The 23371-nt window shown below is 56.6% G+C and overlaps 1 protein-coding gene across 1 annotated transcript in view; it reads right to left on the minus strand.

Moving 5' to 3' along the window:
- Positions 1–16534, minus strand: part of PAX7 (paired box 7) — a 90055-nt gene extending 73521 nt beyond the window's left edge. Inside the window, exons 1-4 of the mRNA XM_016214718.2 lie at positions 16371–16534; positions 13574–13809; positions 12873–13002; positions 11872–12000 (exon numbers count right to left, since the gene is read on the minus strand). Of these exons, the coding sequence (XP_016070204.1) occupies positions 11872–12000; positions 12873–13002; positions 13574–13809; positions 16371–16455 (580 nt within the window). The 5' untranslated portion in view covers positions 16456–16534. The remainder of the gene's footprint in view (positions 1–11871; positions 12001–12872; positions 13003–13573; positions 13810–16370) is intronic.
- Positions 16535–23371: the final 6837 nt, after the last annotated feature.

The following is a 23371-nucleotide window of genomic DNA, read 5'->3' on the forward strand; positions in this document are numbered from 1 at the left end:
TAGCTGGTCTCTCCATACCTTCTAGTGCATTCTTTGCTCAGCCCATCACTCCTTTGCCCAAATCCCCTCCTTGGCTCCCTACTGCCCTTGGAATAAGTCCTAACTCCTTAACTCAGCACAGGCCACACAAAGTAGGGCTTAATAAAGAGTTGGGGGGATGAACAAATGAAGAGCCAGATGCCTTCACGGCACTTCCAGGTCATCCCATCAGGGCTGAGACCTCCCCTATTTCAAGGGGATGGAGATAGCTATGGTTGGGGAGGGGATGTGATGGGGGGGATGTCACATACCCTCACCTGCCTCCTTTATACCTGGAAGATGTTTCCACCATCTCCTTTAATCACCACATAGTGCTCACCCCCACCTTCCCGCTCTGCTCACCAAAGTGGCCTGGCCTCTACCTGGGAGGGGTGGGAACTCATTTAAGAGCAGCTGCTGGGTCCCCAGAACTGGCTTGTTTCTACCATCTTCCCCTGGCGGGCTGTTGAGTGAGGAGCTGCGCACAGGAGCTACTTATTTCAGATAAGGAAGGATGCTATTCATGTCGGGTGGCTCAGTACCTGTCCTCACCTCACCCACCCCGGAGATAGAAAGCAGCCTTAGGGGAGGAGCAGCGGTGGAAGGGATGGAAGAGGGATATTCATCCAGCCTCTCAATTTGCGCTACATTTTACGTAATTATATTAACGCTTCCCAGAGCACTTTGAAGTTGTCATCCGTGGGACCATTTTGCAGACAGGGACACTGAGGCTCCTGGGGCACCTCGTTCAAAGTCGCCCACATCTTTCAGGCTGGCGGGCGGAGTGCTCCTCTATCTCCTCCATCCCCACCTCCCTGGCCCCCCTCAGGCACCTCCTCTAGGGCATTTCAGAGGAGTTGCCTCTGCCCACCAGCCATCACTGGTCACAGACCCGCAGTGGCCACAGCTGCGATGACTTTTGGAGCCCTCTGGACCCAACTTCCCCGGGTCACGGAGGAGGAAGGGAAGGCCTGGGCGCCAGAGCCTGCGCGCAGGTCACACAGCCCTGGACGGAGCAGCCTGCTCCGTGGCTGTAACTTTCTCCTTTCCTCCCCCGCCCCCCAAAAAAGCCACCGACTCCGGGGGTGGGGAAGCGGGCTGCCCCCCCCCCCAGCGGGCCACAGGGACAGCTGACCCAGCAGACGCTCAGACGAGCCCTCCGCCAGGCCCGGCTTCCCCTCGCCCGGAGCTGGGGTTTTGTGGCGGGTTTTGTGCGCCCTGTTTTGTTCGGCCGCCCCGCCCCGGCCCCGTCCCCCCCCTCGGGCTCCCGGGGCGCCCGCTCTTGACTTCATCCACTAAGTCAATAGCCCGGGCGCGGGCGGGCCGCTCCCCCGGCTCCCCCCGCCCCGCGCCGCCCCCCGGTTTTCTTCTCGGGATAATGGGGGCTCTTTGTGGCCTAATCAGCCTCCTGAGGGGCCGGGAGGCCCGGAGCGCTTCCCCCGCGGCCGTCGGTGAAAATGAAAGCGGGATTAGGCCGGGGCCCCGGCCCACAGCATAGTAAAGCGCCACCAGGCATTCGCCCCTTCAAAGCCCCTTTCGGGGGTTTGGTTACTTTATTTCTAAAGTTGTTTGTATTTCTAAAGTGGCCATTGAGGCGCGAGCGGGGACTCTGCGGAGAAGGCGGCGGGGAGGGGGCGACGGGGGGTGGGGGGGGCGCTCCGAGCCGAGCCTCCCTCCCCACTCCGTGCGCCCGCAGACCAGTTTCCAGAGCGCTTTCCCTGCGCTCATTTCCTCCGCGCCCGGGCGGGAGGGGAGGCCCTCACCCCAGGATTCAGAGAGGGAACCTGAGGCTCCCGCACCCGAAGTAACCAACGCAAGGCTCCACCCCAGAGGTTGCGCTCCCGGGATTCAAACCTACCAACGCGGCGGGGAGGGCAAGAGGTTTTTAAAGGACTAGACAGACGCAAAGGGGCATTCACAGTGGCAATAGCCACCAAGCCTGGCGCACCAGCTGCACCTCTTGGGTGTCGCCTGTACAGACCAAGGAAAGGGAAGTCCCAACCCAACACAGTTTGATCTCCGGAGAGAGAGAAATTTAGCCCCCTTTATTAAAGAAAGTTCCAGACTCCTTTTCTTAGGGTTCACTCTCGGCGCTTCCAATAAGTCCCAGGAAAAAAACGGTGCAGTAACCTTCCCCATCGGCAAACATGGGAGGGCTCCGGCGGAGATTTTGAATGTTGGCATTTGCAGGCAGCTGGAGGGAAAATGGAAGAAGGGGTATAGAAGGGGGGGGGACATAAAGCAGAGGAAAAGGGTTTCTCCTAGCTGCAGGCACCTCTCCCCCCCCACACACTGGAGTTCTTTTTTATCTGGGACTTTTCGACCCTCGGAAGGGTGAACCCAAGCTCAAGAAGTGCAGGCAAGGTAGAAAACCGGCAGGGATGCCGCGCCCAGGAGGAAGGGTCTTAGTGAAAAGTCAGAGGAAGCTTCCAGCCTCTGGACCAACCCCTCTCTGGTGTCCATGGTTACATGGGAGCACCCTCGATGAAGCACCTCTACAGGCTTATGCTGGGAACCAGAGAGTTCCAGAAGGTTCCTTAGGGCTCCCCTGACCCCTATCAACCCCGAATTGTTGCTCCAGAGACAAACTAGAGCTTGAATCTGATGTTCATGTCTATGCAGCCCAGATAAACTCGGTGCAGATATCTAGGACAAGTTTCCAGGCAATCGGGGCTTGATCCCAGACCCACAATCTCCATGCAAAAGTATACAGCACCACACACATCCACTCATAAACCCTGTAAAACTTCGCCCGGATGTTGCCTTCTCTCCACCTTCCCCAGTCACCTTGAGACTCTTGGGCTGAATTTGAACCTGCAGCCATAGTGGTCCCTTCTCCACCTGTCACCCTCGATGAGGATTGGGTCCGCAGAGAGGCCCCCACCAAAAGGCTGCTGCCCACTTGTCTGGGGCTCGGCTGCATCTGGGTCCCACCAAAAGGACCCCGGAAAAATTCAGGGTGGAGTTTTCCAAGCTAGGCTTGTGCCCAAAGCCCCACCCCTCTTTCGGTTCAGTCTGGGGCCTCTTTGATCTCAGTCTTTTTTGGCTTCAGACAAAGAGCGCTGTCAAGGCAAGAGGCTCCGGAGACCCGCGCAGCCCACAGCTCCTCCCTCCTCTGTTCACTCGAACCAGAGTGGCTTCGAGGTCCTGGCTGACGCCTGTGACTCCCGAGGTCAGGTTGGGGGCTGCCTTCCAAATTCAGCCCTCGCCCCAAACACATCCTGATATTGTGCTCACACACAGATCTACACACACACACACACACACTATTCACAAACACCCAAACACAGAGACAGCCTAGCAAGGAGGCAGGCGCTGGGGTAACACCGCACAAACATACCTACTGGGCCACGTCTGTTTACTGTGGGCTTATTTATTTTCTGAGTCAACCCGCTGGCTCAGAACTCCATGAAAGCAAGAACCTTCTTGTCTCAGGTATTCCTGGGCACTTAACACAATGCCTGGCACATAGTAGGTGCTCAAAAAATTTTACAGACTGAATCAGGAAAATCGCCCCCATTAGAAAATTTTTCTTTTTCCCCTCTCTCCTCTCCCCCTTCCTTCCTCCCTCCCTCCCTTTCTTTCTTTTGCTTTCTTTTTACAAGCAAAGGGGAAGCTCAGTATTTGTTCTTACCTTTGCATACAACCACCTCAGAAAAGACCCAACAACCAAATGGAGGTGTGTGGGGGGGAATGGGCTGCGCTGTCTCTTTGGGAAAGGGAGGAAGCTGCAAGGGCCCGGCTGAGGGCAGGCTGTCTCAGCCTCATGCCACCGCGATATCCCAATCCATTGCCTCATCCAGGGCTCCTGATGCTGGAATCAGAAGCTCCCTCAAGAACACTGGAGTCACCAAAAAACATGCATTTGTGGAGTTTTTAATGGGGTGTGGCCCCCTACAAGACCAGAGAACCCTTTATACCGCCTGCAAAATTCTGCCTATATGAACATGTGTGAAGGACCAGTTTCTTAGGTTTTATCAGGATCCCCCAAAGGGTAAGAATCTCTGTCTTAGTCCAATTCCCTGGCTTTTCATGGGAGAAAAGAGAGACCCAGAGAGATTGAACTAGTCCCAGATTACATCGCTAGTGAGTTGGGGGCAGGATGCACGCTAAAACTCTTCCTGGGTTCACCACAATGCACGTTGCCCCTTCAGGATCCCTCCCGCCTTGCACAGTGGGGTTTGAATGGAGACGGGGAGAGAAGGCCAACTGAAGAGGGAATCGAACTCTCAACCTCCGGGAACTGGTGGGTGTGAATTGGACCCAGGGCAGCTTGAAGCCTTCAGCCGGGGCAACGTGGAAACCTTACCCTTACCCTCTGGTTTGCAGCGTCTAAAGCTGGGGAGAGGGGATGGTGGCCCACGCGCCATCCCTCCCAAAGCTGCCAACTTCTTAGGGGTGGTTGCAAAACACCGGACGCCCGCGAGCCTCGCTCCGTCAGCAGTGACACCTGGACTGGCCTGTCTGTTCAGCAACGCTCTAAATAAGGCCTCCCGCCCGCGTCCCTCCGAGTCCCGGCCGTGCCCGGCGCGCGGGCCAGCGCCTTCCCAGCGCCTCGGGTCCGAGCGCGGAGCCGGGGGGCCCCAGCGTAGGGGTCGGCTTCGCCCCCGCCCCGCTGGCCCGACTCGCTCGCCTCTAATTAAGCGGCGGGATCGCAGCGAGCCTCCGGGCCGCGCTGTAATATGATGAACTGCCTTTGTGCCAGTGTCACCGAAAGCGCTTTCCGATAAGGGGAAGCCGCGGATGATCAAAAGGACGACAGCGTCCGCCCGCCTCCCGCCGCCGTCGGGCCCGGCGCGCTCGCCCCCTCGGCCCCGCGCGCTCCCGCCGGCGGTCTCCGGGTCCTGCGGCCTCTCCTGCTCTGCCAGTCCCAGGGCCAGCCTCTCGGGGACTCTTGTCTCTTTGTCTTCCTGCTGTCCCGGGCTTCCCTGGGCCCCTCGGCCTTTCTCGGATTCTGCAAACGCTCTAGTCAGACTCTCCGCCCGCGATCGGTCTTTCTCAGGCTGAATTTTCGGTCTCTCTCTCTCCTCTGACTCTCTGTGGCTCCCTGGTCTCTGCCCATCCCTCTCTTGGTCTCCACCCAGGTTCGGGCCCAGCGCACCCCTAGGACCCAAGAAACCAAGGATGACCCTGCAGTGTCTAGGAACGGGAACCAATGCATCCATGGGCAGCAGGCTCGCAGCCCACCCTCACTCCGCTGCCCGGTGGACAGCCGGGCGAGCGCCCTCGAGGGTCTCTCCAGAGCGCGGCCAGGGGAGCGCGCAGCTTCCCCTCCTCCTTCCCGAGGCCGCCTCGGCTGGAGACGCTTTTCCTCTCCCCTAGGGCTGAAGTCCCTGGCGCAGCAGACCCCCGCTGGACATGCCCGGCTTACACCCCTTCCTTTTCGTTCCCGCTTCCCCTTTCCCCTCCGCCGCTTCTCTCCCTCCTCCAGGCGCCCTCCCCCCCTTTTCTCCGGACTCCTTCCAGGCACCGCCTCCCCCCCCCCCCCGACTTTGTTTGAAGTTTTGTTAAGGTCTATCTACTAATGGCGAAGTTTCCCCCTTAGGTCACCGTTCTGCCTTGATTCGATTTGGGAAGGCGAGTTGCCTCCCTCCCCCTGCCCGACCCCAGCCAGGGCCAATCCCTCCAGAGCAGGTCAGAAGGCACTGACCCCACTTCCACCTTTTTCCTCTTTTCAGTCAAGAGCTGGGGGAAGGGAAGGCTTAGGACAGCAAAAACTGAGGGGCGCATCCTAACCTTCCAACCGCCTCTCCTCCCCAACCCCAACTGGGTTTCCTAATTACCTCATTAGTCTGGAGTGGGTGAGGGAGAACAGCTATTTTTTTTCTGGAATTCATGGAATGTGCCCCCCCCTTTGTGTTGGCCTTCAGGGCCCCAAAGTTCCCGAAGAACCTCCCCTTTGGGGTTTCTATTCCGTGCTCCTAATAGCAGGGAGGCTTCCCCGCACCAAGCACTGTCTCTTCTTGGGTGTCTGGCTTTAGACCAGGACCTTGCGCTGGCCGGAACCAGGGGTCTGGGACACTTCACGTTTGTATCCCTGAGGTCCCATCGGGAATGAAGCCTCATCAGGTTTGCTGATGACGGCAAATAGGGACTCCAGAGAAGCAACCCACCTGGAAGGAAACCTCATTTGTTCAGCCCTTTCTCCCTAGACAAAACTATATATGGTTTTTATATAATATTACTTCTATATCATACCATGTGTAACAACTATCATTTTCAGAAATTCTTTAAAAAAAAAAAAAAAAAGCCCAAGTAATCACCTTATTGCTTTAAAGCGTTTGTTATATGTGCTTTTAAATCCTTCCATGTAAATTCTACTGAAAAATTTGGAAAGCTGCGAAAGGGGAGGGGGCGGTGAGGGTGGGGGAGGTTAATCCGGGTTTAACGCTGCGATGCCTTTTTTTTTTTTTTTTTTAGGACCAGGGTTAGTCTGATTGCCTTATCTCTTCCCAACATTTGAGACGCCCATATTTCACCCAGCCAAATAGCTCGCAGAGCAGCGCAGATGGCGGCCGTGGTCGCGCCTCGGGAAAATGTGTTATTAATATCTAAATAACTTCCCAATACTGCCTGGTAAATCTCCCCCTCCGCCGGTCCTAGTGATGAATTCGTGTGAAGTCTTCCCCTAGCCTCCCATTTCCAATGTCTCTCTCTCTCTCTCTCTCTCTCTCTCTCTCTCTCTCTCTCTCTCTCTTCTTAGCCAGGCTTATTTCAAACGGGTAAATATCTAATTCCTTCCAAGGCTGTGCCGTGCACGGGAGTCTTTTAGGTACAAACGCTTGGAAACAGCCGGCGTGAGGTGGTGCGGGCCCGGAGGTGAAAGTAAAACTCCCAAGCCCTGGCAGCGGGGGACGCCACCCTGTTTAGAAATGCGACGGGGAGAACGGAGCTGCGCTGGAACCTCCATCTGGGAGCAGAGCCCTTCCCTGGAGCACCCCTGGGGCCCGCTCCCGGGGCCCGGTGGAGTCCCAGAGCCCCCCCCTCTGCCCCCCAGCGCACAGCTCCCCCTCGGCTCCGCTCCCCAAGCCCACCCCCAGCGCTCCACCGGCTTCCCTCGGTCTCTGGGGCGGATAATTACCCTCCGCTCGCCTGTTCTCCCTTGTTTCAAGTTTGTTTTGTAAATGTCTATTAGATTATATTCGTTCATTCCCCTTCCAACCTTATCTCTTTCTGTCTCTTCTCTCCCGGCCCCGTCACACTCGATTTAGGCACGAGTTTATCTGGCGCGCAGTTGGCGGACTTTGTTTACTTGCCGCGGGTTCTGGGGCTGCGAGCGCGCGCGCGAGCGCCAGTGTTTGCCTTTGTAATAGTTATCTCATTGTTGTTCTTCCCTTGTCTGAGCTCCCTCCTCCCCCTCTCGCTTCTTGAAGGGGGGGTGGAAGGCAGAAAGGGGGAGTCTCGTCTGCCCCGCGAAGACTCGCCAGGAGCCCCCTCCCCCGGGACGCGCGTCCCCAGCGCGCGCAGCGCCTCCGCGGCTCGCCCCACCCCCAGCGCTAGGGCCCCGCGCAGCCCCCGCCCCCACCTCTCCCCCTCGGGTCTCACTAAGTACCCACCACCCAGCGCTGCCTAAGGCCGGGGAATTGCCTGACACCCTCCCAGCTTCCTCCGAGCCCCCATTATGCGAAGCTGATCCCACTCTGAACAGCTTCAAATCCCGCCTGGACTGTTTGATTAGATTGCCAACCCCGGGTAATCCTTTGATTTGGTGGAGTGTCAATTACCTTTCTCTAAACACACATTTACAGAGGAGGGAACTTGTTGGTTTAAATCAATGCAGATTGTTTCTTGATAAATGGACTATCTTCCCTCTCCTCCCTGGCTCCCCCTTCCAAGGCCCCTCTCCCTCTGCGACCCCCTCCCCTTTCCTTCCCTTCCCCGTCCTTTCCTATCCGGTAAACAATGCCCCTTCCAGGTGTGAAGCCCAAAAAAAAAAACGGTGTGGGCTGAGGGGAGCCGTGCCCCCCCTTCCCCTATTCATTCGCTCCCCCGGAGCCTAATTAAATTTGGCAGGTCCTTGTACACACAATCAAAACAGCTTCCTCCTGTGTAGCAAACGACCGAAAACCGCATTAGCAGCTACCGCTGCTGCCAAATTAAATTGTTTCCCACCTCCTTTTACAAGTGTCTAAAACCGACACTCCACTCGGGGCTCTCCCTCCTTCCCGAGCCTTCTCCGCTTCCCACTGCACACCTGTAAGCTTGCCGCTTTAAAAATAAAGGAAAAATGGGAAGAAACATCTCTCTCTCTCTCTCTCTCTCTCTCTCTCTCTCTCTCTCTCTCTCTCTCTCTCTCACACACACACACACACACACACACACACACACACACACCCCTTGGCCCCCACCTCAGATGGTCTTTCATACGGGGGAAATCAGCAAATTCTCCCATGGACTTTGGCACTGGCACCACCACCCCTTGAGGAAAATGCACACTCCTCTTTTTTAACCTTGTTACTTTTTCCCTTATTTCATATTAATTGTGGCCCTGCCGGGCTTTCCGCCGGGAGAACAATGCTGCGGAGCCCCATGTCTGATCTGGTCAGTTTCAGCCTAAATTTGCACAGTCAGATGCTCCAGGCTTTGGTGCTCTCATTATTACTGTTGCTATCGCTTTTTATTATTATTGCTTATTTCTTCACACTCACTCCCTCAGTTCCCACAGAAGGATGGTTTGTGCAAACCCCTATCAAATTTCCTACAAGAGTCTTCCTGGGCTCAGGTTAGGAAAATCTTGTTCTCTCTCATCCCTCCTCAGACCCTTTCCTGGTTGGCCAAGTCCCTGGCCTCTCTGTCCCCTGATCCTCGGAGAAGGGGTATGGAGGAGAGAGTCCCAGCAGGTAAGGGCACGGAACTGTCCACTTCCCTCTCCAGGTGAGCAGAGCATGGCCCGAGCCCCTATCCTCAGTGGTCTGCGAATTCTCACAACCAACAATCCTAATAACTCAGTCTTAACAAGGATAAGAGGAAAAAAAAAAAATACGAACAGCCTCATGAATATCAGCCCAAGGGGAGCAGGAGTGAGCTGTTCAGAGATGAAAGTGCACAGAAATAAAAGCTCAATTTAATCTGCTTTAAAACCCTTCAACTTAACGTTTGTGCTTCAAACTCTGAGAGTGAGGACTGATTGCGGATAAATAGTTTCTTACCATGCCTGGAAGCTATTACACCCCTCTCCAACACAGTTTCCTATTCAGCAGTCCCAGTTTTCATTACCAGCTCTAATAAGTCTTAACGTTATTAAATGCCGAGCGGACGATAGGAAAAAACGGACTCAGGGAGGGATCTCTCTTTAGCGCTTAAAGAGGAGAGCTCTTAAACCCCTTCTTCGGCGGCTCCCCGCCATGAGTGGGGCAACTCCCGGGGATAGCATTTGTCAAAAGCAAGGGGCCAAAACAAAGTTTGGGGATGTGCACCCCTGCCCTTGCTCTGCCCATGGGACCTCTCTGCCTCTTCCCACCTGATCGACTTGGGTGGAGGCTCAGAGGCCTTTTCACCTTTAACTTGGCCATGAAACAGATGTCTGGGGCCTGGGAGAGAGATGAGAGGTTCCAGCTGGGCACGACTGGCCGGGGTACCACATCAGGAGCTGAGAGGCTTTATCCACAGACGGGAAGACAACCCTACCGGCACACCGTCCGTTTACGCCCATCTGCAATGACACTGCACACCCACGCAGAATCCCACTTCCTCAGAATACAAGCGAAGCACTCCAATCCAAAAGCCCACGGGCAAACCATCACACTGAAAGACACGAGCACCTCCAGGGCCATCCAGCTCGCAGTCACAATGCCCAACATGCCCACTGTCACTCAAAAACTGCGAGGCTTTTCGGAGACCAGGCCTGCGGCTTTCATTTCATTTTGCAACTCCGCGTTCTCAGTGCCTGTGCTCTCAGCCTTCCCATCTGGAACCGCCAGGCTCCTCCTTCAACCCTGGGGACGCGGAGCTTCCTGGTTCTGCTGCAGGAAAAACCTCTATCTAGCGAAGTGGCCTGTTAGCTGGTTTTGTAAGCCCAGACCTGCACTGGAAACCCCCGAGCTCATTAGAGTCAAAGGGATTCCCCAAATCACAAATCTTCACATCCTCTTCCTTTCCTTTTTTTCTCAAAAGAAAGTAATCTCTTGTGCTTCTTCACAAGATGAATTGGACATACCCCCGCCACCCCCCTCCAAAAAAAGTCTCTCCAAATAAAACCAAATCTCCCAGAAGCGGAGTCTGCTGTGCGGTATTTGGTGGGAAAGATTATTCAAGTTTTATTGTCTCCCACCCCACAAAAAAGAAGTCCAACTAAGTACAGACTAGAATAAGGACTGGGTCCCCGCCCCCCCCCACCAGGGGTGCCAGGGCTCTGGGCAGCCTCACGCCTGCCAGGGGCTGCTTGGCAGGGCAGGGCCCCTCCTGCTACAGACCCAGGCCCCTCTGCAGGCCCCGCACAGCGGGGTGCCAGGCACAGCTCACTCCCTTTCTTCCCTGGTCCTTTTGTCCCTGGCGGGACAGGGTTCCACTTGGGGCCCTGAATGTCAATAGCCCGCCCTGTCCCAGCTCCAGGCTGCTCTCACAAGGGGCTGCCCCTGCCCCTTCCATGGTTCCCCCTCCAACCAAGCTGGTGGGGGCTGGGCCTCGCTGGGCTTTGTCTGTGAAGTTCATCTTCAAGGTTGGGAGAGACAACTGAAAACTGGAGAGAGACCTGGGCTAGGAGTTCATAGGAGGCTAGGAGAGGGGGCCTCAAGAAACCTCTGGCAGGAAACTCGAACATAACACGCTCTTTCCAAGTTTCCGCACTTTTCCCAAAGCCACTGTTTACAGGTTCGAACGGCCACTGTCTTTACTGCTGCCTCCCTGCGTGTGCACTTGGGGACCTGCTTCTTCCCTGTTAGTCTGTGACTCTGGGTCTTCCATTTCTATTTCTCCCCACGGCCTTCCTTCAAGCACACCTACCGAGTCTCAAAGACAACTGCGAGGGGAAGTGGCATCCAGGAAGGACTTTCCCTTCTCCTGAAACTTCCCGCATCAATAAACGAAAGCACAAACCCCCTTCCCAGGCACGCGGGAGCTTGAAAGATAAACGCCTTCACTCGCTTGTCTCCTGGAAAATCAGAGCGCTGGGCTTAGGCTCCAGCACGCTTAGCGGCACTGAAAGGGGAAGAGGGTGTGGGATCCCCAATCTCTCTCCTTCACTGGGATCCTCCTACGCAGGCTCTGGGAACTTAGCCTCAACTTGTGGCCCGGCCAGAGAAGAGCACCTTAACAGTTCACCCATCTGCCTCCCCACTCCCCCTGGTCTCGGTTTGGGCCTTGGCAACTCGGAAATGAGAGGCAGCGGCCCTCGCTAATTTTTATTGATTGCGGCGGTCAGTCAACTGTCAGGCAGGGTTTCAAGGGACCGTTTAGAGAGAGTGTGCGGGTCTGTTTAACAAATTCATTTAGGGAGCCGCAGGCCGGCCCCTCCTTCCTCGCCCCCACCCCACCCCCGCCCCCCTTGCCCAAGTTTCCTATAAATAATAGATCCACTCTGGGACCTGCAACCAAAACACCAGCCCCGGAGGACACCCGTCCCCGAGTCCTTGGATAAGCTGGGCGCGCGGTTAGCGGCGGCCGGTGCACTAACCTGCAGCCGAGCTCCTCCGGGACTCGGAGGCCTCTGTGCCCGGGCTCTGCTCCCGGCCCAGCTTCAGGGTGCACCAACCGGGCGCCCTCCACAAACCCTGAGAGGCTCCTGGCTGCCCCGGGGCTGCGAGTTCTCCTTGCTCAAGTTCTGCCCGCCGGTCGGGCACGACCGAGGCAGACCGCTGGCCCGCACACCAGCGTGCGGGGGAAATGCGGGCTCTGCGGCCCGGGGAGGTTCCCTACCTTTGTCGCCCAGGATGCCATCGATGCTGTGCTTGGCCCTCTTCTCACCGTCATCTTCTTTCTTATCTGCCTCCTCCTCCTCCTCTTTCTTCCCGAACTTGATTCTGAGCACTCGGCTAATCGAACTCACTAAACCTCAGAAATTCAAAGGCAAAAGAGCGAATATAAGTTTTTGGGGCCAGGGAGCGCGGGCCGGCGCCTGGGCCCCCGGGACGAAGGCCTGAGGCTCCTTCCCCCAACACACTGCCAGGGGACTCAAGCCCACATTTAAGCATTTACACCTCCCCGGGGGCACGAGTACAGCCGGCACCGAAGGGAAAGCCTCACACCCAGGGCACTCACACCGTGGCAAGACCCGCAGAAACACCCACCTGCGCATTCCTCTACAAGGCCTCGCACACGCTTGTGCCCTAGGCGCACTCACATCCACACCCACTTCCCCGGGACCTCCCTGGAGGCAGGCCCCCAGCCCCGGCGATGCCAGCCCACGCTCAGGTGTGCCCCAGCCCTGCGTGCACTTACACACACACACACCCAGGCCCCCCTCTCTCTCTCACAGGCAGCATGATCCAGGGCCACTACATCTGAGACCCACTGGTGGTTGGTGGCAGCAACAGAACAGAAATGGTGACTTGGAGAAGGGGGCCCAGGGGGCCCACGGAGATCAAACCTCCCGGGACAAACCCATCTCTAGGCCGCCCCTCTGAGACAGTGCCTAGGGAGCTGCCCTTCTCACCCAACAGTATAGGTTAACTTTTCCTTCCCTCCCTCCCTCCCTTCCTTCTCTCCTTCCATCTTCTTTTCGGTTTTGATTCCCTCCTTCTTTTCGGTTTTGATTCCCTCCTTCTTTTCGGTTTTGATTCCCTCTCTGCCCTTTGGCTCTCTTTCCCTCCCAACTTTTCTCCAAGTTCCGCACCACCCACCCTCTGCCCACATCCAGCCCGCGCACCCGAGCCCCGGTCAGGCTCGGGCAAGCTCTGCTGGCTCAGCTGCCTTCTCACCTGAGGGCACGGTGCTGCGGTCGCAGTGCCCGTCCTTCAGCAGCCGGTCTCGGATCTCCCAGCTGAACATGCCTGGGTTTTCCCTCTTGTACTCCTCGATCTTTTTCTCCACGTCCGGAGTCGCCACCTGCTTCAGAGGTGGAGGTGGGAGAGGAGGAGTGGAAAGATGGGGTGGGGGGAGGGAGATACTTTTAATATCGACCTCCCAGGAGCCCCAGGCCAGGCTGGCGGCTCGGGTAGCCATGCCCTCCTTCCGAAATTAGCTTTATCCTTTCAGGAAACCTGTTCTGGCTCCCGGGAAGGCAGCGGGGTGGGGTGGGGATAGGGTAGAGATAGATAATGAAGCAGAAACCAAACCAGGACCCTCAGGATACCCCTCCTCACTCTTTCAGGCAAGACTGAGGGAAGATTATCCCTGGTCTGGGATGGTGATAGGGGGTCGGGACAGATGTAGAAACAGCCCAGGAATAACTCATTGGCCTCAAAGTCCTGGGCAACCTAGACCTCAGTTATTCCCATCCCTGAGAAATTCAAACAGTGGGGAGGAATATCTGGGGGTGGGGACACTCTCCCACTGTATTTTCCGTAAGAAGCATACAGCCATCGGTGTTACTGGATGACACAGGGTAGTGAGCGGGGTCACAGCCAGGATCCCCCAACCATTGGAAGCCTACTGCCAGCTCTATGGCAAAGACACTCACTCTGGGCTTGCTGCCACCGATGGCCCCAGGCCGGATGGACCCGGTCTCCTGGTAGCGGCAGAGAATCTTGGAGACGCAGCCATGGGAGACACGCAGCTGGCGGGAGATGACACAGGGCCGGATGCCATGGTGGGCCATCTCCACTATCTTGTGGCGGATGTGGTTAGGCAGGGGTCGCCCATTGATGAAGACCCCACCAAGCTGATTGACCCGGCCTTGGCCAAGCGGGGTGGACACTGGAGAAGGGAGGGGAGACGAGGAAAGAGAGAGGCACAGGGAGAGGATACATTGAGTACACCCCCTGACTCCGGTTTTTCTCGAGCCCCAAGACCTTTGACAGCTCTGAGTTTCCAACATTTGGAGCCGTGGCAGTCGAGCAATCAGGAAAAAAAAATTGTCATGAAGCTGAGGGAGGGTCCTGCAGGGATGGAGAGGGGGTCATGGCTGCCAGAGTCCCCCAGTTGCTGTACATTCCCACTCCTGCCACACCGAGCGGAATGTGGACACACCTGGGGGATCTGAACGGCTCTGAGAAGGGGAGCGAGGCAGAGGCCGAGTCTGGTGGAGTCTGGAGGCTCTGGGACCAATGGTTCTCTGTTCCCCCGATGCAGCTTGGGCTGCAGGGCTGCCTGCCTCTTAGAGACGCCTGCACTGGGTGAGATGTGGCCCATCTGGTCAGTTCCATGCTCTAAGTCGTCAAGACTGATTCATTTTGTGGGGGGCCAGAAGGGGCTGGTTGATTACTCGTATGTACAGCCCCGGCCTGGGACACAGAACTGTCCTACCCATGACTGAATAGCTGAGGACTGTGTGACATAGCACTGTTGTCCGCTGCCCCTGGGGACACTTGGCTGTCTCTCTAGGGACGCCCCTTGCATCTAACCTCTCTCAAAGTTCTAATTTCGTTTTAGGATGATTTGGGGACATACTCCACTGCGGGCCGTCTCCTAAATGAAATACCGGCTTGGCTTTGGAAATCCACGAGCTGTCCCTGCAGGCTCGGAGGGGCCGGGACACAGATGGCCGGAGTCCCTGGGTGTGGGCGACTTTGGGAACCAGGAAGACAGGCACTCCTGGTGTGTGCTGGGGAGGGAAGCGTGTGTTGCTTCAGAAGCCTTAATGCAAAACCTACACAGTCTCCTCTCAGAAGGTTGGGGGGCACCCGGTACACTAATCCGGCCCGGATCCCCGCAATTTGGGGACTCTGCGGCTGCGGAGATCTGGCAGATTAGGACGATTTCACAGCCCCCGTGGAGGAGGGAGCCGGCAGGATAATTGGAAAGGGGGGAGGCGAGAAGAGGCTCAGGCTGCTGAGCTGTTTCCACGGCCTCCCCCCCTCGCTCTCCCGGTCCCCCCACCTCTCTTTGTAAAAGTAGGGTGTCTGAAGCCACCCTCGGATTTAATCAGAAACCGTGCGTCGCCAAGTCAGAGTCCCTCGGTCTCCGCGGCGGGCTATGCCATTAGCGCTGGAGAGCTCTCGAGCACCCAACTTTATATTCAAGAGCCTCTTTAGCGACCGGCGCTCGGCTCTCCTCAGTATTCTCCGTCATGTTGGGCAAATATTGTTCTAATCCGCCGCGCGTCCCGGCCGCCTGTTTCACCGGCATTGGCTGCGGGAGAGGGTTACGGCAAATCCCCCGGCTCGCGCGCTCCCCGCCTGCGTGGCTGCTCGCGCGCACTTGATCACGGAGCCACTCTCTTCGCCTCCGTCTAATTCAGGGACCCGCGCCGTCTCGCTGCCAGAGGGACCCCCCCCCCCACCTCCCCAGATCGCGGGCTGCCTGCCTGCGCACCTCCTCCCAGCCTTCTCTCCCCTGCCTCACGGCACCCAGGGCTCATACGATTACAAGAAGAGTAATTTAAAAAAAAACACACACACAAAGTCGCACCTCTGGCGAGCCACGGATCTTTGACACCCTGGGCTACCTACCCCCAGGAGCCGAACGGTCTCCCAGTTGACAGGTCGAAGACCTCCCGTTAGTTGAAAAAGAAAACAAAAACAAAAACGCAGGAAAGGGTCGGTCCCGGCGGCGCGCGCTCCCAGCGCCGTCTCCAGCCGGGAACCGGGTTCGTCGCCGGTCCGCTCTGCTCACCCCCCGGGGGCTGGATCTTTAGGGAGCACACGTTACAAAACGAACGCTCTCCCCTTGTCCGCACATCGCGGTGCCCGCTTGGCATCTTGGGGTCCTGTCCTGGGAGATTTCCAGAGTTCGGAAGCCCGAATGAAAAGTTTGGGGAGGGGAATTCGTTACTGTTTATTCTTTCGAATTAGTTTGTTTCCACGCCCAGCAGCTTTGGAAGAAGCGGGCGGCGTTCCCCGTTTCGACAAATAAAATACCGTACATTGGTGGTTATTTCGAAATAAAAGGGGTTGGAAGACCATCCCGAGGTGAAAGAAACCATTCAAAACAAGAGTGGCAAGCCCTGTAGCCCGGGAACGCACCGAGCCGAGAAAGTATCCGAGGGAGAGAAAGTATCTGAAAACAGTGGGAAGAACTGAAATTCACTAGGACCCGAAATGGACTAGGAGCCCCAATCTATGCGTCCGGCTCTGCGGGTAAAAGGCCAGAGCCCACGACCCGTGACGCTGAGGCCGAGGGTCAGTGAGATCCACGCGAAACCGGACAAGTGTCGGTTCCCAAAACTTCCTGGGTCTGGCGCGGGGACTTGGACCCAGAAGGGAAGGCGACCCCCGCGCTGTCGCCGGCGCCGCCACCCCCCACCCCCGGGGATTGCCACCTCTCAGAGGACCTCGAGTTCCCGGCGTTGGAGTGAGGGGCCAGCCCCGCGATCTTACCTTCCAGAGGAAACCCGGTGCGGGGGTAGTTCTGCCCGGGCGCCGGCCGCATCATCCTCGGGACTGTGCCGGGAAGCGCCGCCATTCTCGCGCGCGCCGGAGACGGATCCGGAGTCGGCAAAAATCGCTTCCCGTCCTTTCCCTTCACCCCCGCCGCGATCTCTTTCTTTCCTCCGTCTTCTTCTTTCTCTTTAACCTCTTACGGCTCCCCTCCCCACACTCTGCCTACCCCCACCCCCCCACCCCACCCCCGACTGCAGTCTCCGCGTCCAGAAGCTGGGGAGGGGGGGGAGAGGTGGGGGAGGAGGTTGGGGGGAGGGAAGGTGGCGACGGGGAAGTTCAAACAAACAAACACGCCAACCCCAAGTCCGCCTCTGCCCGCCCCGCTCGGCCAGAAGTTGTGCGGGCGGATGCGCAGGGCAGACCCGGGGGACGCGGCCGGAGTCAGGGCCCCCAGCCTGGGACCCGCGCGCGCCGCGCTCCCGCGCTCCGGGCCAAAGTTTCTGAGCCGAGAGGCTGCGGACTGGATTCTTTTTCGTATTTATTTATATATTTATCCTCTCGCTCCCGCTGCCCCCCTCCTCTCGGCGCTGCTCTCCACGCCTTTCTCCGGACCACGCTCGCCAGCGACTCCCTTACACACGAGCTTTCACACCCCCGCCCCCAGAACAGCACTCGGGGAGGGAGGAAGGTGCCTCTCGGGTTTCGGGGCGCGAGGGGAGGCGAGGGGGCGAGGGATTCTCTGGGTAAGTTGTGCAAAAGTGCTCCACTGGAGTACGAGGAGGAGGAGGAGGGGGCAGCGAACGAGATCTGATAGGTTCGGACTTTTATTTATGAAGAGGGAAGGGGGCCAGGCGGAAGGGAGCCGAGAACCAATAACGGAAAGAAATCGCCAACGAATATTTTTTTTTAATTTTCTAATCCCCGACTCGACCTGGTGTTGTTTTGGGGGGGGGCAAGGGGGGAGAATTTGAACTGTCCGTTAAAATGGGGAGCAAAGGCCGGGGGCTGGGGGAGGAGGGAGGCGAGGGGCCAACTTTGCCCAAGTGTCTCCCTTTGACGGATGGGCCGGAGCGCGGCGCGCCCCGCCGCCCGCGGCCCCTGGCGGCGGCTGCATGGGAATGTCGGCTCCGCCTCGTGGCGCCTCCGGACTCTCGCCTTCTCTCCGGCCTCCCAGGGTCACAGTCCGCTGAATTGTTCACATCTTCTCCTTCGTTTCGCTCACGCGCTGCATCTGCCGCGAGTGGGGCCGAGGGTGACTTCAAGGGAGCGATGACGACTTTCTCCGTGGGGTTCCCGCCCGGCCGCCCGCGGCTCCGAGAGGCCCGCGGCGCCTCGGCGGCGTCTGGAGCTGAGAAAACCGGGTCTGCCGAGCTTAGGGGCGCGCGTCTTCCTCCCCGCCCCTCCCCCGGCCCTCGCTCGCCTCCTGCCCTTTAAAACCCGTCTTCTTCCGGCTCCCAGGCCACACCCAGAACCCCCTTTCCAGCAGGTAGTTCGGGTCCCTGAGGCTGAGCCGCAAGTGGGTGCCCAGCATCTGGGGGTCCAAGGGGTGGGAGGGAGGGAGCGGGTCAGCACTTGGTACCACCCTGAGCTCACCAATTCGGGGTTCCTCCACTCGGAATTTGGACGGGGGGGGGATGCCCCAATTAAAAGGTCAGGAGTGGGGGTGGGGTGGTCAGAGGTCCCGAAATTCTGCGCTCTGCGGGGCCAGAGTGACTAGACGCCCCAGCCTCGGAGGCTGAGTCCCGGGGGCGAAACGCCCTCCCAGCGGGGCGGGACGCCAGGACTGCAGGCCTTTTGTCTCCCTGGGGAAAGAGTGTCTCCAGCCCAGCGCTGGATGCAAAATACAATAAAATAAACCCAGCCCCCAAACTCGCCCCAAACCCACCAGCCCGCCCCCTGCCCGCCCTCTCCCTCCTCTGGGGTCAGCCTTGTCTTGGCCTGGGGGGCTTTCCTCAGGCTGGCCCCACCGTGCCCCCTCCCCTCCCCTTTCCCTCACCTGTGACCTTTGCCCTCTCAGCATGTGACACATTCCCTCCTCTCTCCTCTCTCCCAGCGCTGGGGGCTCTTCGGGCTCTTGGTGGTGGGAGGGGCGGTGCCCTCTAGGAATGGGAGCCTACTGAAGAGCTATTAAACCCACCCCCTCAGGTGGCCCCAGAATTGAAAAGGGGTACACCAGGGTGCCTTGCCCAGACCAGGGTGCCAGGCTGCCTGCGTTATAGGGGCCCCACAAAATTTTCTGGTTCCCATTCTTCGTTGGAGGTGCCACTGCACTATACTCACTGCCCCCAGGAGAGATTGGGAGATGGCATTTTAAGCCATAGTGTGTGTGAAAGATGAATTAGACTTGAGTCCCCTTTACCTCTCATGGTGCTGAAGGGACTGGCCTGCCTTGACCTCCAGAGGTGGCTCTACATTTCATGTACATGTATATATGCACAGACATACACATACATATATGTATGTAATACACACATACATACATATATTACATATACCCGTGTCCCAAATAAATGTATATGCACTGTAACAGCTGATAGTTCAGTTTTGAAAATGAAATGTATTTTAATAAACACTGCCTTCATAATTGTTCAAAGTGTGTGTATATCTTGTTTTGGGACACCCTAAATTGCACATTCATTCATTCATTCATTCATCAATCACTGTTTCCCTCTTGGCTCGGAAGGATTTAAGGCACCTCTTCTCTGTATTTGTGGGTGGAATGGCCAGTGTGTCTGTGTGTAGGTGAAGGTGGGTTTGTGTGCAGGTCTGCTGGAGGCTGCGGTCCAGTCTGAGTGTGTGTTTATAAGGGAGGGCCTGTGTTTGTGTTTATGTTTTGGAATCTCTTCCATGTTGCCTTAGTGTAGCTCCAAGAGCCATCAAGGTGTCACTGGTGTTTTGGTCAATCCCCTGGGAGAAAAGACCCCTGGAGTGCACCTGGTTTGGAAGCTGGAAGACTCTGTCACCCCTCTTGGGCTTTGCATTGGGTGGGTCTTCTGAAGTGGGTGGGGTGAGCATACAGCAGGACCCCTGGATTCAGTATCAGCTGCTGCTGGGCACACTGGAACCCCAGGTGAGCGGGGACCACCTAACCCTTGGCACGGTTCTGCTCTCTCTGGCAACCAACTGGGAGCAGCAGGTCCAGTAGCAAGGGGGTCCTCCCACCTTAGCAGGCTCCTCCAAACCCAGCGCCAGTGGCGCCAACCCTGCGTTTTCGCAGCTTGGGGATTCCGTGGGCTCCCAAGGGGCAGATGAGGGGGAGGAAGGGGGGTGTCTGTCAGAATGAGCGTGGCCGTTCTCGCCTGTTGGAGGCCAATTTCACAAATGATTTTTGCAACAATTAAGAAGTGTGGCGGGGTGAAATGGCGATTTCACATCCAGCAGGGGAAAGGAGGGGTTCACCTGGGACCTGGGGCGGCTGCAGCTGGAGGTGGGGGGAATTTTTTCCCCCTCTTCTCTCTTCCCCTTGCTCACCTCTTTGCCCCAGTTCACCCCCATAGAGACATTAATCAACTCCTAAGACCTCCAATCGCTGTTTCAAGTTCTGAGGGGGCACCCTCTGCATTGCTGATGTTGGGTTGGGCTTGGCCTGGAAAGTTTTCCCTTCAGCCCCTCATCGTGTTCTCGGTCTCTGTCTCCAGGCTTCTTCCTCCCTCCCTCCCCCCCACCTCTCTCCTTCCCTCCCCTCCCTCCCCCCCACCTTCTCACAACACACACTCTTCTGTCTTTCTCTGTCCCCCCACGCTCTGTCTCATGGGCTCTTCCATCTTTTTTTGTCTCTCTCTTCCCTCCTTGCCTTTCTGACTTCTCCCAGCAGTTTCCCTCTCTTAGTCTGTTCATCTTGTCCACCACCTCCCCCATCTCCATGGTTTCCTGAGGTATGTCCAGCCCCCATTGCTCTCTGGGCTGTAACTCAGACCTGAATCCCTGGGAGGGCCCTTTGGTCCCCTTGGGGTGGGGCAAAGACCTTCGAGAGGGGCCCCTTCTCTGCTTTGCATCCACCTCAAGCTGTCTCTAGAGGAGCATCTCCAACCGAGCCCAGCCCAACCGATCCCAGCACTCCTCCCCCCAGAAACCACCCCGTGCTAGTGCTCGCTGGTTGGATAACTGTCCCCTACCTCCACCCCTCTCCGTGTGTACTGAGGCCTTGCCCCGCCCCCCGCACTTCATTTTTAGGGGCAACAACAGTGCTGATAGAAATTCTTTCTCCCAAGTTCCCAAATTGAACCCTCCAAACCCAATTAAAACGGGAAAGAAAAACATAGGCCCGAGATCAGGAGCAAGAGATCCCAGGTTGACATCAGCTGGGGAAGCTGGCCTTTCTCTGGCAGCTCCCACCCCGACTGTGAATGATGGAAAGTGTGAGACAACTTGGGACCACTACTGGGGCTCCCCTTTCCCTTCCCCCACGTGCCCAGTGAGCCTTTCTCCCAGGCCAAGGAGGGGACACTCTATTTCAGATCTCCGCAGTGAGCACTTTTTGAAAGCCATTGCCCAATAAATCTTCCTTTAAAGGGTGATAAATCCACCTTGAAAACTGGGGGTTTTGATTTCAGTGGGGCCTTTTGCATTTTCAGAGGCTCTGGCCAGAGACATAGACAAATGGAATTATTCAGTGTTCAAATGTTTGATAAGGAGAGAGGAGGGTGGGGCGGGGGTGGGGAGAGGAATGGAACAGTCCTGGACAAAGGACCCTCTGGAGGCTCACTCTGGGCTCCAGATGCCGGAATCCCTACATTCGAAGAGGCACCCTTGGAAAAGAACACCTTTCCACATGCCCCCAACCCTTTATTATCATTTTTCTCTTAAGAAGGAGCACTGCTCCTTAAAATATCTGCCCCAACAAATATCTGCCCCAACTTGAATAGAAGGGAAAGGGAAACTGCAATGTTTTCCTGCTTGACATTTTAGTTTCCCCAGAAAAAGAAACTAGACTGTGCTGGGTTCCAGTTCTCAAAGTAAATAACAACGGCAATAATAATAATCTGGCTTCTTCCAGGCGCACTGCTCAGCAGGCTCCCCCTGAGCCCTCTCCTCCCCTTCTTCCTGGCCCTCCCTCTTCATCTCCCTCCTCTATTCTGCCTTCTCCTCAGGCTGGTCCTGGGAGCCTCTTACCTCCTGAAGTTCTGGAAATACAGACTGTGAGGTTGAAACTTAGGGGGAGACCCAAGAGGTGCCCGGATGCCCCTCTGGCCCACGCTGCCAGGTGGCCGGCTGCTCGCACTGGCTCCTCCCCTTCCTGCGCCTGCTGTGCCCCTCTGCATTTTCCTCTCTTGCTAACTGCTTTCCCACTGGCTTTCCGAAACGCAGTCGAGGCCATCTTCGCAGTATGTTCCCCAGTATCTGGAAAAAGCTTTCCTTTGCCTCATAATCCCTCTTTCCCTTTCTGGTGTGGGGAAAAAAAGCAGCCCCCCCAGTAGAAGAGTGCCCCTCCAATCTGGTCCCAGAGCCCTGAGTGTGCACCGGAGTGTGCATGCAGGAATGTGAGGCTGAGAGCACGTGTGTGCCGGTATGGGAGTATAGGAGAGCATGTGAGTGTGCCTGTACATGTGCATGCATGCATGCATGTACACAGGATGCATGTGCTTCCACACAGCTATGAGGAGGTGGAGGTGTGTGTGCAACGGGAATTTGTTTCCTGGAACCACTGGAAGTCTCCTCCCAGGCTCCCAGCTGCCTGAACAAAAGACCAAGTGTCGGATTCACTGGGCTGCCTTTTCTGGCCCCTTCAGATCACTTCTCCAAGTTCAGTTTGCAGCGAGCCCAGCGTTAATGGGTTGTAGACTGTGCCCTTGGACAATCACCTTATCACAGCCGAACATCTATGGAACCGGCAAAGCATTTTCATTAAACAAATCAAAGGTGGAGGAGGGTAGCGGGGCCCAGCGCCGGCTGGCCTGGAGCTCTGGCTCTCCACGAGTTCCAGGGACGCTCACAATCCAGACTGACTCTCTCTCCAGGCCCCCAGGCTTTTGGGGGGTGGGGTGGGATGGGAATTAGGTTGAAAAGATCAAAGCTTTCTGGTCCCCACCTCAGATAGGCCTGTTGCTAAGGGAAAGCTGATGGAATTGGGTTCCTTTGGGCCCCAGGGCTAGTCTTTCCTTCCATCCTTGGGAAGCCCCCTCCTCTGTCACAGGCCCACTCAGTAGGGAGGGTTCTTTCCTGGGTGCAGCAATAGCCTACGTTCCATAGTAGATGCTCAATAAATATTTATGGGATGAATGAATGAATGAATTACTGCAGCACGAGCAGGGTATCAGGACTTGGGAAAAGGTTGGGAGACTTGGGTTTGAATCTCATGAGGTCGGCGATTTGCCATAATATTGAACCTTTGTCATGCCACATATGACACCTACACACATGCTCAAATGGAACTCAAAACATGGCTGATCTGTGCTGTCTTAAGTAGCAGGGATGCCTAGTGCTTGTTCTGCAGTCAGCACTGAACACATGCCGGCCCCTTGCCTCCTCCTTCCTGGGCAGTGCGTCCTGAACCAGTTGGCGCTCACCTCTGCAATGCTATGGCTGGCACTTGGCGCTCACCTCTGCAATGCTATGGCTGGCACTTGGCGCTCACCTCTGCAATGCTATGGCTGGCACTTGGCGCTCATCTCTGCAATGCTATGGCTGAGCTGTGTCTCGCAGAATACAGAGGTGCTCAGTAAAGAACTCAGTTGAATGATCGTATTACTCTTTGACCTTGGGCACCAAAATTAATAACCAGCCTTTTTGAATGCCCACCCCATGCCAGGCTTCTAACAGCAAGCCCGTTTAATCTCAGCGCCACCCTGTGTGGTGGATACTAGCGTCTCTGCCTGACAGAGGGAGAAGCTGAGACTCAAGGAGGTCCAAGGTCAAACTGAGACTAGTTCAAGGTCAGAGAGTATTGGGTGGTACGAAAGAGATTTTAACTTAGGCCTCCTTGACTCCAAAGCCTGGCCTCTTTCTTGCTCCCATTTTTTTGCTTGCTGCCTCAGTTTCCCCTTTTGTAAACTAGGTGA

Source organism: Miniopterus natalensis, chromosome 9 (assembly GCF_054644295.1).
Source record: "Miniopterus natalensis isolate mMinNat1 chromosome 9, mMinNat1.hap1, whole genome shotgun sequence".
Taxonomy (NCBI): Eukaryota; Metazoa; Chordata; class Mammalia; order Chiroptera; family Miniopteridae; genus Miniopterus; species Miniopterus natalensis.